This window comes from Lepidothrix coronata, unplaced genomic scaffold, assembly GCF_001604755.1.
Source record: "Lepidothrix coronata isolate B3197 unplaced genomic scaffold, Lepidothrix_coronata-1.0 Scaffold105, whole genome shotgun sequence".
NCBI classification, from domain to species: domain Eukaryota; kingdom Metazoa; phylum Chordata; class Aves; order Passeriformes; family Pipridae; genus Lepidothrix; species Lepidothrix coronata.
The window spans coordinates 2609686-2623145 of record NW_016690285.1 but is presented as its reverse complement, the minus strand read 5'-3'; the positions used below and the strand labels follow the sequence as shown (position 1 = coordinate 2623145).

The 13460-nt window shown below is 48.4% G+C and overlaps 1 protein-coding gene across 2 annotated transcripts in view; it reads right to left on the bottom strand.

The window, feature by feature from the left end:
* GPD2 (glycerol-3-phosphate dehydrogenase 2) overlaps positions 1-13460 on the bottom strand; it is a 49662-nt gene that overhangs the window by 7139 nt on the left and 29063 nt on the right. For both annotated transcript variants that reach the window (XM_017823794.1, XM_017823795.1), the window contains exons 7-13: positions 10229-10393; positions 9514-9658; positions 4737-4930; positions 2429-2563; positions 2044-2219; positions 1394-1525; positions 802-960 (exon numbers count right to left, since the gene is read on the bottom strand). In XM_017823794.1, coding sequence (XP_017679283.1) covers positions 802-960; positions 1394-1525; positions 2044-2219; positions 2429-2563; positions 4737-4930; positions 9514-9658; positions 10229-10393 — 1106 coding nt within the window. The remainder of the gene's footprint in view (positions 1-801; positions 961-1393; positions 1526-2043; positions 2220-2428; positions 2564-4736; positions 4931-9513; positions 9659-10228; positions 10394-13460) is intronic.

Genomic DNA, 13460 nt, shown 5'->3' with positions numbered 1-13460 from the left:
CCAAGCAGCACCCTCACACCTGGGACAGGATGGAATCCCTTTCCTCAGGCATTCCTGCAGGCAGGCTCTAGGATCACAGCAGGTCCTCTGGCTCAAATGAGCCCCTTCAGAATGTTAATCCAACTTCTGACTGGTTAAAAGGTTCCATGAACAGCCCAAGGGAAACTCTGGAGTGGAAGTGCCAGCTGAGCATTCACAGGCTCTGTTTGCTTCCCAGTGAAAGAGGTCCCAGGGCCCTGTCCCTCCTTTCCTGCTGTTGCTCCACCACACTCAGGACAGTATTACAAGTGCAGCCTCCACTATTCTGGGCACTTCTTTGTTTACAACAACAGCAACAAGTGCTGTTTGGTAGCTTCCTGATGTGGTAGCTCTGAAGGGGCAGGATTCCTGTCAGTGGGATATCCAAGTCTGTCCTCAACACCACAGACATCACTCCTCAAAAGACAGAGTGGACAAAAAGCAGTGACAAAGACTACAAGATCCTCCTTTGCTGAGGCAGATCAGTTGCAAAGTGTCAGTAAACAAAATAACTGATAGGAGTAGGACAGTAATGCCAAGTCTGCTTTCATTTTTAAAGCTGGGGAAGAGGATACAGATCTTCCCTTTCCCCTCCACCCCCTGGCCAATCCCAACTCATTTCACAGCTATTTGATAAACTCTTTATAACGAAATGCACCAAGTGACTCATTCTCTCAGGAATAAAACATCGCTTGTAGTTTTCTATTCAACCGACTTGGATCGTTAACATGGAAACTCCTTAAGCAAAACAGAGCAGCTCCAGCTGAAAAAGGCCCTTTGTACCTTCTTCTTCTGCTCGCTCCAGTTGAGTTCTTTGCCCATGATGTCCACGATCCTGGGCAGGGCCTCCTCAGCCGCCTGCACGTTGAGGAAGGCGAGGCGGGTGCGGCGGGAGATGATGTCCACGGCGGTGCGGGCGTACTCCTTCACTCCGTACACCACCTGGAGCAGCCAGCCCAGGGGAACGCACGTGAGAGGGACATGGGAATGGCGGGAATTGCATCCCAGAGCACGCTGCTGGGCTGGCCACGCGACAGGAGCTGTGGCAAACCAGCACCCACCCAGCCAAGAGCAGGGCTTGGAAAGTTCCCTTTTCCTTGGGATGTTTTATAAAACTCACCCGGGATAAATTTTTTATATATGAAATTAAAAAATGACATTATATAAGCAGTTAATTATATATATTAGTATGTGTATATATAAACACATAAAAATAAAGCAAGCTACAGGCAAGAGGAAAAACAGGATCAGAAAAAAATCTGGACCTTCCCAAAGGAAAGGGCTCAAGGAGATGTTTCACAGAGCCACGACCTGCTCTAGAACCTGCTCATGCCAAGAACAGACTCAAAGAACGTGAGGTAGTTTTCCCACATACCTCAGCTTCGATGTAAGGGAATTCAGACACGAGACGTTTCCCAACAATTGGCCACCTCTTCCCTGTGACTTGGGCTATTTTGGCCACCTCAAAAGCCTTGTCCCCGTAGGTGGAAGCCAAGTGCTGAGCCACCTGTGGAGAGGAAAACAAACCCAGTACACTCTGAAAGCATGAAATATGCAGTGTTCCTTGTCCACTCCCTCATCAGCAATAACAAACAGGCTACAGAGGGTAAGTTAGATTGTGACTGTGTGGGAGGAAAGTCTGTTGTGGATGGGCTGGACCAGCACTGCCCCCCGTGTCTGTATCACTGGGTCTGAGGACACCCCAGCTCTTCTGCCACGCTGAGATCACGGCTGATGTACAGCTTTGGGGGCTCCAAGGGAGACAGACCCCAACATTTTAGAGCAGCAAACAGTCAAGACTGGAAGGAAAGAAAAAGGGAAGATGAAGAACAACTACCAGAATTTATTTCTGGTAGTTCAAACCATCTTTGGTTTGAATGTTCAAACCATCTTTGCCCCAGCCGGACAATAAGCTCTGATCAGGCTCACCAGACCTTTGCCCACGTTATGCTGGTGTTTGATTTAGGGGAAAACCAAACCCCTGCAACACCAAACCATCAGAGCATCACCAGAACCACGACTCACCTCGCTTTCAAGCCCGTAGTCTTGGACCAGCCTAATGTAGAGTGTGGGGCTCCAGTCCTGACCCCCCTCCAGCCGCAGCCCCATGGTTTTACTGGATCCTGCCTTCAGGTTGTGCTCCTGAATGGCTGCATCGATGGTGTCCCGTGCCATGGCACGGTAGGTTGTCCACTTCCCCCCTGTGGGAACACACATCCACCTCTTTATTTGGGAAGAGCAAGAAGAATATGAAGTTGCTACATACTATATATATATGTAGTTGTATATGACAGGATTCTCATCAGGCTTGCCCCACAGATCAGTGTCTAGCTCCAGGACCCGAGGGATGATGAGCAGAGCCCCCTGGAAGCTCAGCCCAGCCCAGCCCCATGAGGGGCCCCGTCAGGACCTGCGATGGTGACGAGGCCGCTGTCGCTGATGGTCACCACGTGGTTGCGCGAGATCGACTGCGTGTCCTTGGAGTTGGGGTCTGTCACCAGGGGCCGGATCCCGCTCCATGCTGCCAGCACATCTCCTCTTCTCACTGTCCAGGGATCAGGCACAGTCAGCCCAGAGCTGAGGGGGATTTAGCTCCCACCCCTCCCGGGTTCTGGGGCACTGCCAAGGGCTGCGCCCCACCGTGCCCAGCAACCTGCAAAGCTGGGGGAGACTCTCCAAAGTCAGGGAATGAGCTGGGCTACACAATTACAGAATCACTGAGGTTGGAAAAGACCTCCCAGACCATGGAGTCCAACCTGTGACCGACCCCCACCTCGTCACCCTGAGCCTCCTTTTCTCCAGGCTAAACCCAGCACTGCTCCAATCAGGATTGGCAATAATTGCCAGCTCAAAGCAAAGTCAGAGAGACAGGTCTGTTTGTCACACTGGTGAGAAACCCAACAGAACAGAGATATCCTGGGAATGGATAACCCGGAGAGATTCAACTGTCAAACTCACCCACCAGCCCATGAAAGCCCCAAGCCCAAACCCTAACAACACATCACCCCAGCACCGTGACTATCCCTGCCTGCCTGTGCTGGCAGGATAGTCCTTACACTACATTTTAAAAGCCAAAATAAAGTTTGTGCCGTGAGTGTAACATTTCCTTTTAGGACTCCCAAGCTTTTTCTCTAGCTTGTAGGTTATTTTTCCAAGTTCTCCTCTTGACAAGTCATCTTTACCCACAGCCTTCACTTAAGTGCAGTTACCGATCTGCTTCACACCGAAGTCTTTGGAACGTGTTTTTATTACAACTTTCAAATAAACGATAATTGAAAAATCACTAAAAGGGTGTAAAAAACATCCCCCAAAGAAGACGGAATAGATTTCCAAAATCAATGGTGCTCTGCCAGCGTGTTTAACCTGCCAAAATGAAGTGTTAATCACAGGACTAGGATCCCGTATTACGTTTATAAACTAATGGAACTAGAGGAAGCAGCACGCGTGACGCTGTAATTAAGCAGCTGGAAGGTGTCCAAGCCTGTGGAAGTTGATAACCCTGGCACTGGCTCTGGCAGCACAGGCAGGGCTGTGGAGGGTTGATATGGGCAGAGCAGTTGTTATTTCAGTACCAGCCATCTATAAAGATGGTAATTGCAGGGGTGAGAAACGGCGAGTGCCCAGGTGGGCTGGAGTCAGAGGGATTGAACACTGTGGATGCACTGCTGGGAAATACCTGTGAAACCATGCAATGGCTTGGGCTGGGAGGGGACTTAAAGCTCATGTCAGTCCACCCCCTGCCATGGGCAGGGGCACCTTCCACCATCCCAGGCTGCTCCAAGCCCCATCCAACCTGGCCTTGGACATTTCCAGGGATCCAGGGGCAGCCACAACTTCTCTGGGCAACCTGTGCCAGGGCCTCCCCACCCTCCCAGGGAAGGATTCTTTCCTAATATCTAATCTGATCTCTGTCTTATTCAAATTCCCAACTCCCTGCCTGGCCTCCCGCACTTCCAACAGCAACTGCTGCTCCAGACACTCAACAGGACCTTCCCTGGAGACTCTTTCATAACTTCACACAACATGGAGACATCAATTCTCCACTGCAGGAAACAAGGAATCCAGCATTTCTCATCTCCAGACAGTAAGTTTTCCTAAATCTAAGGACGTTCCAATGTTCCTGACTGAGTGCTTTCCATTTTAATGCAGCTGCTGCAGCAGAAATACAGTGGTACAAATGCTGTAATTTAGATAAACCAAAGCCTCACTCTGAGGGAAAGACTGCCCAGGGCAGTCACCACCCCTGGGGGTGGTCAAAAAACATGTGGATGAGGCACTTGAGGACATGGTTTAGTGGTGAACATGGTGGTGGTGCTGGGTTGATGGCTGGACTTGATGATCTTTGCCAACCTTAACTATTCCATGATTCTGTGATTCTAAGGAAAGAAGCCCCTGTCCTTCAAACCAGTCCTGAGCCACAGCAGGCCAGCACCTTACAGCAAAGGTGCTGAAGGGAACAACTGTCACCAAGGAATTTTTATACATTCTCCTTCTGGCCCATTTTACTTTCCCACCAAAACAGCCACTGTAAAATATTTACCAACCAAGCAAAGTAAATTCTAAGAATAAAATGCCTAGAAAAATGAAAATAGAAACAAGGGCATGGGAAAACTCCGAACACCTTTTACTTCCAGGTGAATTATTTGCTGTACTTCCCCAGGCTGGAATGGCCAGACCCCTGAGCACTCTCCCAGGGGAAGGAGCCCTGCCAGGGTTACCTTCCACGTCGGCGCCCAGGTAGTTGCGCACTTCGCTCAGGATGAAGTTGATGTCCTCCTCCGTGGGGATGGGGTGGGAGGTGACATCGGTGGGGCTGTCCGTGGTCCCTGCGATCGTCATCTTCTCCCAGGGCAGGAAGAAAATCACCCTGCCATCACTGGTGGCTGGGTCCAGCAGCCCCATGTTGTCAGGGCTGAAAGAAAGGAGGGACGTGGGTCAACGCAGAGCAGGAGCACCTGGGGTTCTGCACACCTGGTACTCCAGGGAAATACTGGAACAGAACCTTTGTTCTTAGGCCAAATGATTTAATAAATAAATAATAGAGTTCACCTCTGGCCAAGACCTGCCTTTAAACGGCAGTCCCAGGAGTTCTGGGAAACACGGCCCTCGGAAGCGAGGCTCAGAAATTCCTACAGTTTGGTTTCCTAAGCGAGTGAGCAGATCACAACCTTAAGGTGGAGCAGTCAGGCCTTGGGCATCTCCCATCTCCATTCACTCTGGAAAACCTTGTGTGTTGGAACTTCAAATATGAACAGTTGGAAATTTTAAACCTGCAATGACTCGAAACTCCTCATGGAATGAACAATTGCTTTTAATCCCCCAAACAGGCAATCCTCTGTATTATGCCACAAGGGAGAGGGAAGGCTGAAACACAGTGAGTGTTCACAGACTGAGCTGGGTTGGGAGGGACCTTAAAACTCATCTCATTCCACCTCCTGCCATGGGCAGGGACACCTTCCACCAGCCCAGGTTGCTCCAAGCCCCTTCCAACCTGGCCTTGGGCTCTTCCAGGGATCCAGGGGCAGCCACAGTTTCTCTGGGCAAACTGTGCCAGGGCCTCCCCACCCTCACAGCCAGGAATTTCTCCCTAATCCCTAATCTATTCAAATGGAAGAAAGAGGAACAGAACCCTGGTTCTGTTTTGATGTGTCTAAGTACAGAATAAGAAATAATAAAGATCAGATCTTATTAACCTGAGCTGTCAATTATTTGCACCCTGAACAGAGGGCAAAATTAAAGACATACAAAATCCCCTCCAACCTGCCTCCCCAATACATGTGGAATGGGAGGGGCAGGGGGTGGCAACTGAGAGAAAAAGGAGAGAAAAGAGGAGAAATGAGGACATTTAAGGAGTCCTTCCAGTGACACTAAGCCTGAGTCTGTCACCACCTGCCACTTCAACAGGAAGGAACACCCACAGACTCCTGAGGGATTCGAGTGCTCCCAGTTCTGTGGCCCTGAGCGGGGAACTGTGCTTTGAGGAGAAAAGGCAAAAGAGACACCAATGATGCTGCTACTCAGAGATTTTTTCATTAGTTCTGCCAGTGCAGAACGGAATTGTTCAGTACAAGGAAGAAAATCTGTAGTTCTTTGGACAGGAAATTTTAATTTATGTATCAGTGGTTTCTGGTATAATGTAAAATAAAATTCACAGGTACAAACCCAGCCACCTCCTCGTGGCTTATTAAAAAGCTCTGCTTGTATTTCAGAAAATAAGAGGCTTTTATAAACACTTAAAAGTAAACAGCTTTTATAGAGAAAAACATTAAACTGCCTCTTTCTTTGTTCATTTTTATTTTAAGGGTAGCTGCTGACTTTCATTTCAGGTGCTGCAAGTCCTTATAAAAACACATGTAGTCTCCAGGGGTCTCCAGGCTGTGCACCCACTCCTGGGAGTAGAGGGGGATATGGGGAGCACATGGAAGGAGGACAGGAGGTGGAGGTTTAGGTGGCAATTAGGAACTTTAGAGGGGAATCATTCAATGGGCTCAAACAATTCCTAATGAAAGCGAAGATGTGCTTGGGTGAGAACTACCTATTCCAGCTGAATCAATGAATATTCCATTTTGAGGAAGCCTAAACTGATTACTGAAGGGAAGTTTGCAATATATGGCAAGGCTGGAAGAGAAGCTGAGAATTTCATACCTAGCATGTATATTAGAACCTTTTTTAGCTGATATTTAAAGACAGCTTAGGCCTACAGAGGGAGAGGTACAATCTAATAGGGGAAGTCAACACAGTTTGGGAAAGGTAAATCACCTCAGACAAATGATTACTTTTTAAAATGAAAAAGCTGTTGATTTAGAGACAGAGGAAATCAGAGATTTAATATACAGTATCAGAATTCAGAAACTTTACAGACATTTTCTTAAAAGTTTGTGGGGTTTTTTATGTGATTTCATAAAAACTGTTAAAAATAAGGAAGAGAAACAAGCAGAGACTTCAAACTACGTTTTCCCACAGAACCTCTGGACCGAACTGTTTTTAGATTGCACAGCAAGCGCTGAGAGAGGATGCAAGCCTTCCATGTGCCAATTATTTACTGAATTACTGATACCAGCTTTCCTGGGCAGCTCTCTCTCCATGCCCATTGCCCAGCTTGTTCCAGCTTATTTAAATAACTGAAGAGCCACCCAAACAAATGCAAAATAAGGTGGTTTGCATCAAAAAGCAGCATCTTAACACCCAAATACCGGCCTTCGGGAAGCCTATGGAGTCACCCTGCTACACACCAGGGATACCTGTGAAACAACACAGCTTTCTAAGGCAGGAATTCCTATGATTCCAAAATGGATGGGAGAAGGAGGTATGAGCCATGTCAGCCACGCTGAGATGCCTCTTCAAAGGCTGCTAAAATGGGCAAGGTCAGTACTGCAAACTGTAATATGAAGCATTAAAGCAAGGCATTGACACACAATAATGTCGAGGGAAATGGTCTGGGAGGTACATGGAAGGTCTTGGCTCCATGTTGATCTCCAGCTGAAGAAGCATTTGACCAAAGCACCACAAATGCACTTAAAGAACAAAAAGTGACCTTCCACAGAGCAGAACTGAGGTACAACAGACAAGTTTACCTGGAATCTGGAATGCAGAGCAGAGAGGAAAACTCGAGAAAGACTGAAAATGTCTGAAATTGGTCAGAAGGGAGAGGAAAAAGCCTTGTATTCACAGACACATTCCAGGCTGGAAGCCTAATTAATGAGGGGAGGAATTCTGGGACTATTAACGAAGAACATCAATGAGCAAAAAACCCACGGGAAGTGAATGCATTAGGTTAACATTAGTTTTACAAAATCTTAACTACGTTTATAACTGACAACCTCTAAATCTTAACCAAAAAAAACAATTTTTGTGACTATGGGCCAAAATTCTGTAAAACGTTCACCACAGGGCACATGGACAGGGTGAAATGCCAACCTTCCTGTGCTGAGGAGTGTCCCCTGGCACCAGGAGAAGACCTGATACAACCAAGATTAAATCCCACGAGTATTTTCTGTTCAGCAGACAGTTCCCTGCTTTCAGCTCTCACACTCCAAGGAAATTCAGTGCAGTTTTATCTAATCAGCTGTGCTGTGGAGGCAGCATGTGGGCAGATACTATTTTCCAAGGAGAGTAATGCCCACATGCTGACATACACCGGGGAACACGGAGAACAAGAATTCTCCACATTTCCAATTAAAATTATTGGGTTATTACAGAATAAATAAATGCATATCAAGCCATCTTCTACTCTGAATTTACAAAGTGAGTCCAAGTTTTAAAGCTTTCCATGTTTTTCTGTAGGGCCATAAAGCCACGTCCTCCTCCTAGCATATGAGGAAACTGGGATTACAGCCCATTTCTTCACATTTTTAGTACTTTAAAGCAGCTATCAGGTCATTTTCCCATTTCTCATGGGGAAAGATACAAAAAAATCCAGAACAGAATGCAGGGGTGATTTTACACCAGGCCAAAAATGCCTCAATTTTAGTCTGTGGTCATGTGCTGTTAGGACAGCTCCAGCAGAACACCCTGTTGTGCCCTGGACGGCTGAATTCCCATTCCAAGGAGCACGATGGTGCTGTGGAAGGCATTACTGCAAGGGCTCTGTATCAACAGAACTGGGCTAAGTCCATAAAGCAGAATTTCCATTAGGATGCTAATGACTTCAGGAACCAAAGGTAATATTTGAGTTCCAACTGACAGGGCTGACTCGGGAGAAGGGGATTTGGCTTTGCACAGCAAACAGGGAGGGAAGCAGGAGACTGCAGGGAGCAGAGTGCCACGGGAACCTCTCCTGGAATGGGGGTGGCCAAGGGGGGCACATCCTGACCACCAAAACCCCCACAGGTTGGGGGGAGCTTGTGGCCACAGCAGTGCCAGAATTTAACTGTGTTACTCTGAACTAATTCTTTTGGGTGACACTAATATTACTTATTATTACATATCATACTGCCCATTATATTATTTATTCTGTACTTCTGCACTCCTATTTACACTGAGCAGGTGGCAGAGCCATTGCACAGCGAGTTTCATATTTAAAGGCAGGGGGTGGAACGAGACGATCTCTAAGGTCCTTTCCAACCCAGACTATCCTGTGATTCCATGATTTAACAGGACAAGAGATCCTGTATGAACATGCAACCTCGCTGGGAGGTTTTCCTAAGGAGGTGACCAGGCAGGCAGCACACTCAGCTCAAAGGCATTATTGAAATAGGTGCTCTCACAAGTCTGGTGACGCTCTGCCTAAAGGCCTTCTGCTTCAGCAGGAGTCCTGCCTTGGGGAGCTTTAACTAAGAACTAAAAGACTTCAGTGTTTTCTGAATAGATGAAATTGTTCTTCTCGTCGGCACAGTGCCAGAATCCTCTTTAAAAAACACAAATAAAAACCAAAATCCAACTGTGCATTCAGAAGTGCTGTAAAACCCACCAGTGCGTCTCCTCGAGCTCATTTATTCCCCAGCAGAGACTGTTACAAATGGTGTTACAAATGGAGCAGGCCCCGAGCCCCGGTACCTGTAATAACCAGGCATCACGATGTGCACTCCTGCACTGGGCTGACAGATGTTGGGCACTTCCTCATCATCCATTTTGCGCACGGAGTCTGTGAAAGGTCCCGTAGCATTGATAACACACTTGGCTCTGACATCAAATTCCTTCCCTGTGAAAGAAAACAGTATCAATCACAGACACCATTTGTTTCCTGCTCGCTGACGCTCTCTGTTATTAATCTCTCTATGAACTCACCCTACTGTAAAGTGTATCCTGCATGTCTGAACACAACAGCTGGGGTGGGCTCTAAAAATTAACTAAGTGTTCACCTAACACCAGATTTGAAGGAGAATGTTTTAGAATGGAATTCCAGCTTATCTGTGAGGGCAGACAAGGTGGAAGTTGCTCAGCTGAAATCTGCCTCTCAAGAAAAAAGATTTCAGTCTCACCCCACAGACTCAGTAAATGGGATTATTACAGTACAGCACGGAGCCTTTGACAATGTCATCTTCCCTTGACAGAAGGGTTTGGACGTAAAGCTCAGTCTGCCCTGCCAAAACACTGGGATTTGAGTGAGAAACGTGACAGAAGCTAAAGCTGAGTGACACTAATGGCACGGCCCGGGAAGATGGCTCCTTTGTGGCTGGTGGATGTTCAGAGACAGCGGCGGCCCCGCCGCTCCCTGCGGTTATCCCGCGGTTCCTCTCCCGAGGGGCTCGTGCCCTGCCTGTGCACTCACCGGTCAGGACGTCCCTGCAGCGCACCCCGCACACGCGGAGCTTCCCGCTGGCCGGGTCCGTGCTCTTGAGCAGGCCGCGCACCTCGGCGTAGTTGGCGGTGGCAGCGCCGTAGCGCGCGGCCGTGAGGGCGATGGCCAGGTTCATGCGCGCGTCGTTGTGCTGTCCTGCGGGGAGGCACGAAGGACACCCGTCACCCACGGCGGGCGGGCGCGTGTCACGGCCCATCCGTCACGGCCGGGCCTGTCACATCCCATCGCCCTGACGGCCGCTCGCCCCCACGGGGGTGTTTGCAGACACGGCCCCTCGCCGGACGCCGCGTGGGCAGCGCCGTGTCCGGCCGTGTGCCCCGAGGGCCTCTGCGCGGCCCACACCACACACCCCGCTCAAACGGAGCACTCCTGCCCCTTCCCCTCCATTTAGGAGCAGACAAACCACTCTTTTCTCCCCCTTTTCCCTTGTAATCCTGCTGTAACTCTGCACTTGTATCCAAGAATCCTTTTGACAATCCAGCTGCTATTAACCAACAATTCTGATTACCAAGTGAACACACAACACCCGACACCCAAAAACATCCTTTCACAGACTGTGTCAAATTTAGCTGGTTTTTTCTTGTACATTCCTTTTAACTTCCCAACATACAACATAAAAGCACCCAAAAGAGAGAAATAAGTGGACAAGAATTAATGAAGGATTCTTAACATATATCATTAAAGATTTATTACTGAAATTCCCTCGTTAAAGAAAACCAAGAGAGAGGCGGAGGGACCATGAGGGGAAGATGATTAATTACTCTGAAATACTGGCTTCACCTGAGACTTTTCCTATTTATTATTGCACTGAAGTTGGAGGCCTGGATGCTGGCTGGAAAGAATTACTATACATTGAAGGGGCCAGGCTCTGTGTGTCCTGAATAATTAATTTCCAAGCAGGCTAAACTTCCCGAGGTATGGTTCACTTCCCCACCTGTTCAGACCACTCCTATCACAGATGATACTGATAAAGTGATAAATTTGTAATAGATACTGTAGTTGATTTATGTTGCCAGCATCCCCAATGTTTAGTATAAATGGTTTATGTAAAGTTTGGTCCTTCGGATTCTGCCTGCACCATCTCCAACCCCTGTGCAAATCATCTGTTCCCAGCTAAAAGGGCAAAGTTATAAAGATGGGATCAATGGCCTCGCAGGTGCCGCCTCCCCTCCCCAAAGCCCTCATTCCAACCCAGCCCAGGCCCTGCAGCACAATCTGTCTTCAGCTACGAGAAAAAAAGTTACACTGAGTGTACAGAAACAGCAGCATGATAAAGCACCGATGAAGAAACAAACAGTAACTCCAATTCCACTCAGCAAACAATGCCCAGAATCAGCTGCAAAAAAGAACAGCAAAACAACTGAGCAAGATGTCAGGAAAAGTTGGGGATGCTCCATCACACAAGATGCACGAGGGGGAACAACCATCGGTCAGAGGTGGCAGGCAAAGCATTCTATAAAGGCACCAGCATTGCTGCTGCTGTGGTGGCAGGGAGGAATAAATGACCTCATGAGGTTCACCCAGTTTAAGGCAGGGTTGAGAGAAGGAATACCTCGTGTGGAGAGGGAGTGATGGGTGGAAAAGGGCCAAAGGACAGCGACAAGCTGTAGTACAGCAGCTGCTTCCACAGAACAGCACATATTCCAAAGGAATCCAGTGTTCAAGGAACATGGACACGGCACTCAGTGCTCTGGTCTAGTTGACAAGGTGGTGATCAAAGGTGGGACTCAATCTCAGAGGTCTTTTCCAACCTAAATGATTCATTGATTCTGTAATCCAAGAAATGCTCCTCTAGCCCGAAGTCGAGGGCTTTCAGGGGCACAGTGTCCTGGAGACATCCCCCTTCATGGTGGTGCTGGATTTGGGGCCCGACTGGCCCACAGGCACCACAAGGTTTGGCTGTGCAGGACCATGCAGCAGGAACAGCATCCCCAAACACAGCTCACCTGCAAACCCAGCCCTGACAGACCATGGGCACAGGGGGCTCGTTCCCTCGCTGCAGCAGGATCCTGGCCCAGGAGGGTTTCCTTAGTGACCTTCTGATCCTCCCTCTGTTCCTGCCACCAGCGCCCAAGGTGGCACCAACACAGACCAGAGTCCTCTGGCCACCCCGGGGTGGGGATTCATCCCACGGCAGCACAATTCAGCGTCAGCCAATATTAGCTTTGGTCTACGGCAACTCTGACTGTTTAAATTTGGCAAGTTTGCCTCTGCCCAGATTTGTCACTTATTTGCCCAGAGCAAAAGCAATCCCGAGGAGCCAATCAGCAGAATAAATAATGTGTGAACAGGTAATTTCTATAAAGCCAAACTTCTAAGTAACCATTGTTTAGCAAGCCCCAAATCCAAAGGCTGCTCCTAAAGTCAGAGTGAGCTCAGGGCATGCTCAGTGCACATGCTCAGTGCACTTCAGGATTTGTACCACTGTGTCCAAAACAACATTCTCCTGCTTCCTCTGAACCTCTCATCCATTTTCCCCTCATCATTATTCTGATATGAGAACCCCTGTGTTATTACTCACTCCTCAGCTCAGTCCAAAAGGAACTGAGTGCCCATGGAATTTATTTGCAGGAAGAGGACTGGGAAATAACCACTTCCTGATGAACTACACTGGTAGAAAAACCCACTGGCTTCAGATTGATGTGACCTACAGCATGGAGCCCTCAAGTATTGCATAGCATAAGTAACAGAGAGCTGGAGAGATCTGGATTTGAAGGGAATGAAGAGTGGCTTCCCAGCTTGGGAATTTATCATCTGTAGAGAACAACAGTGAACAGTTTGGGAGAGATAGGATCATAAGACAATGGCTTTATACTCAGGAACAGCTGGTTTTTGCCTTTTTGTTTGCTTAAGGCCCTCCAATTCACGTGTGTGTTTTCCCCCAGATAATTACATTAAAATCCTGCACTCGATCAGAGAATTAGAATATGCTGAGTTGGAAGGGACCCACAAGGACCATCCAGTACAACTCCTGGCCCTGCACAGACACCCCAACAATCCCACCCTGTCCCTCAGAGCACTGTCCAAACCCTCCTGGAGCTCTGGCAGCCTTGATGCCGTGCCCACTGCCCTGGGGAGCCTGGGCAGTGCCCAACCACCCTCTGGGGGAAGAACCTTTTCCTGAGATCCAACCCTGGATTACCCACCTCAGCCAGCTCTGCATCCCTGTGCCTCACAGCAGCACTGCAGCTCCAAAGCCAAA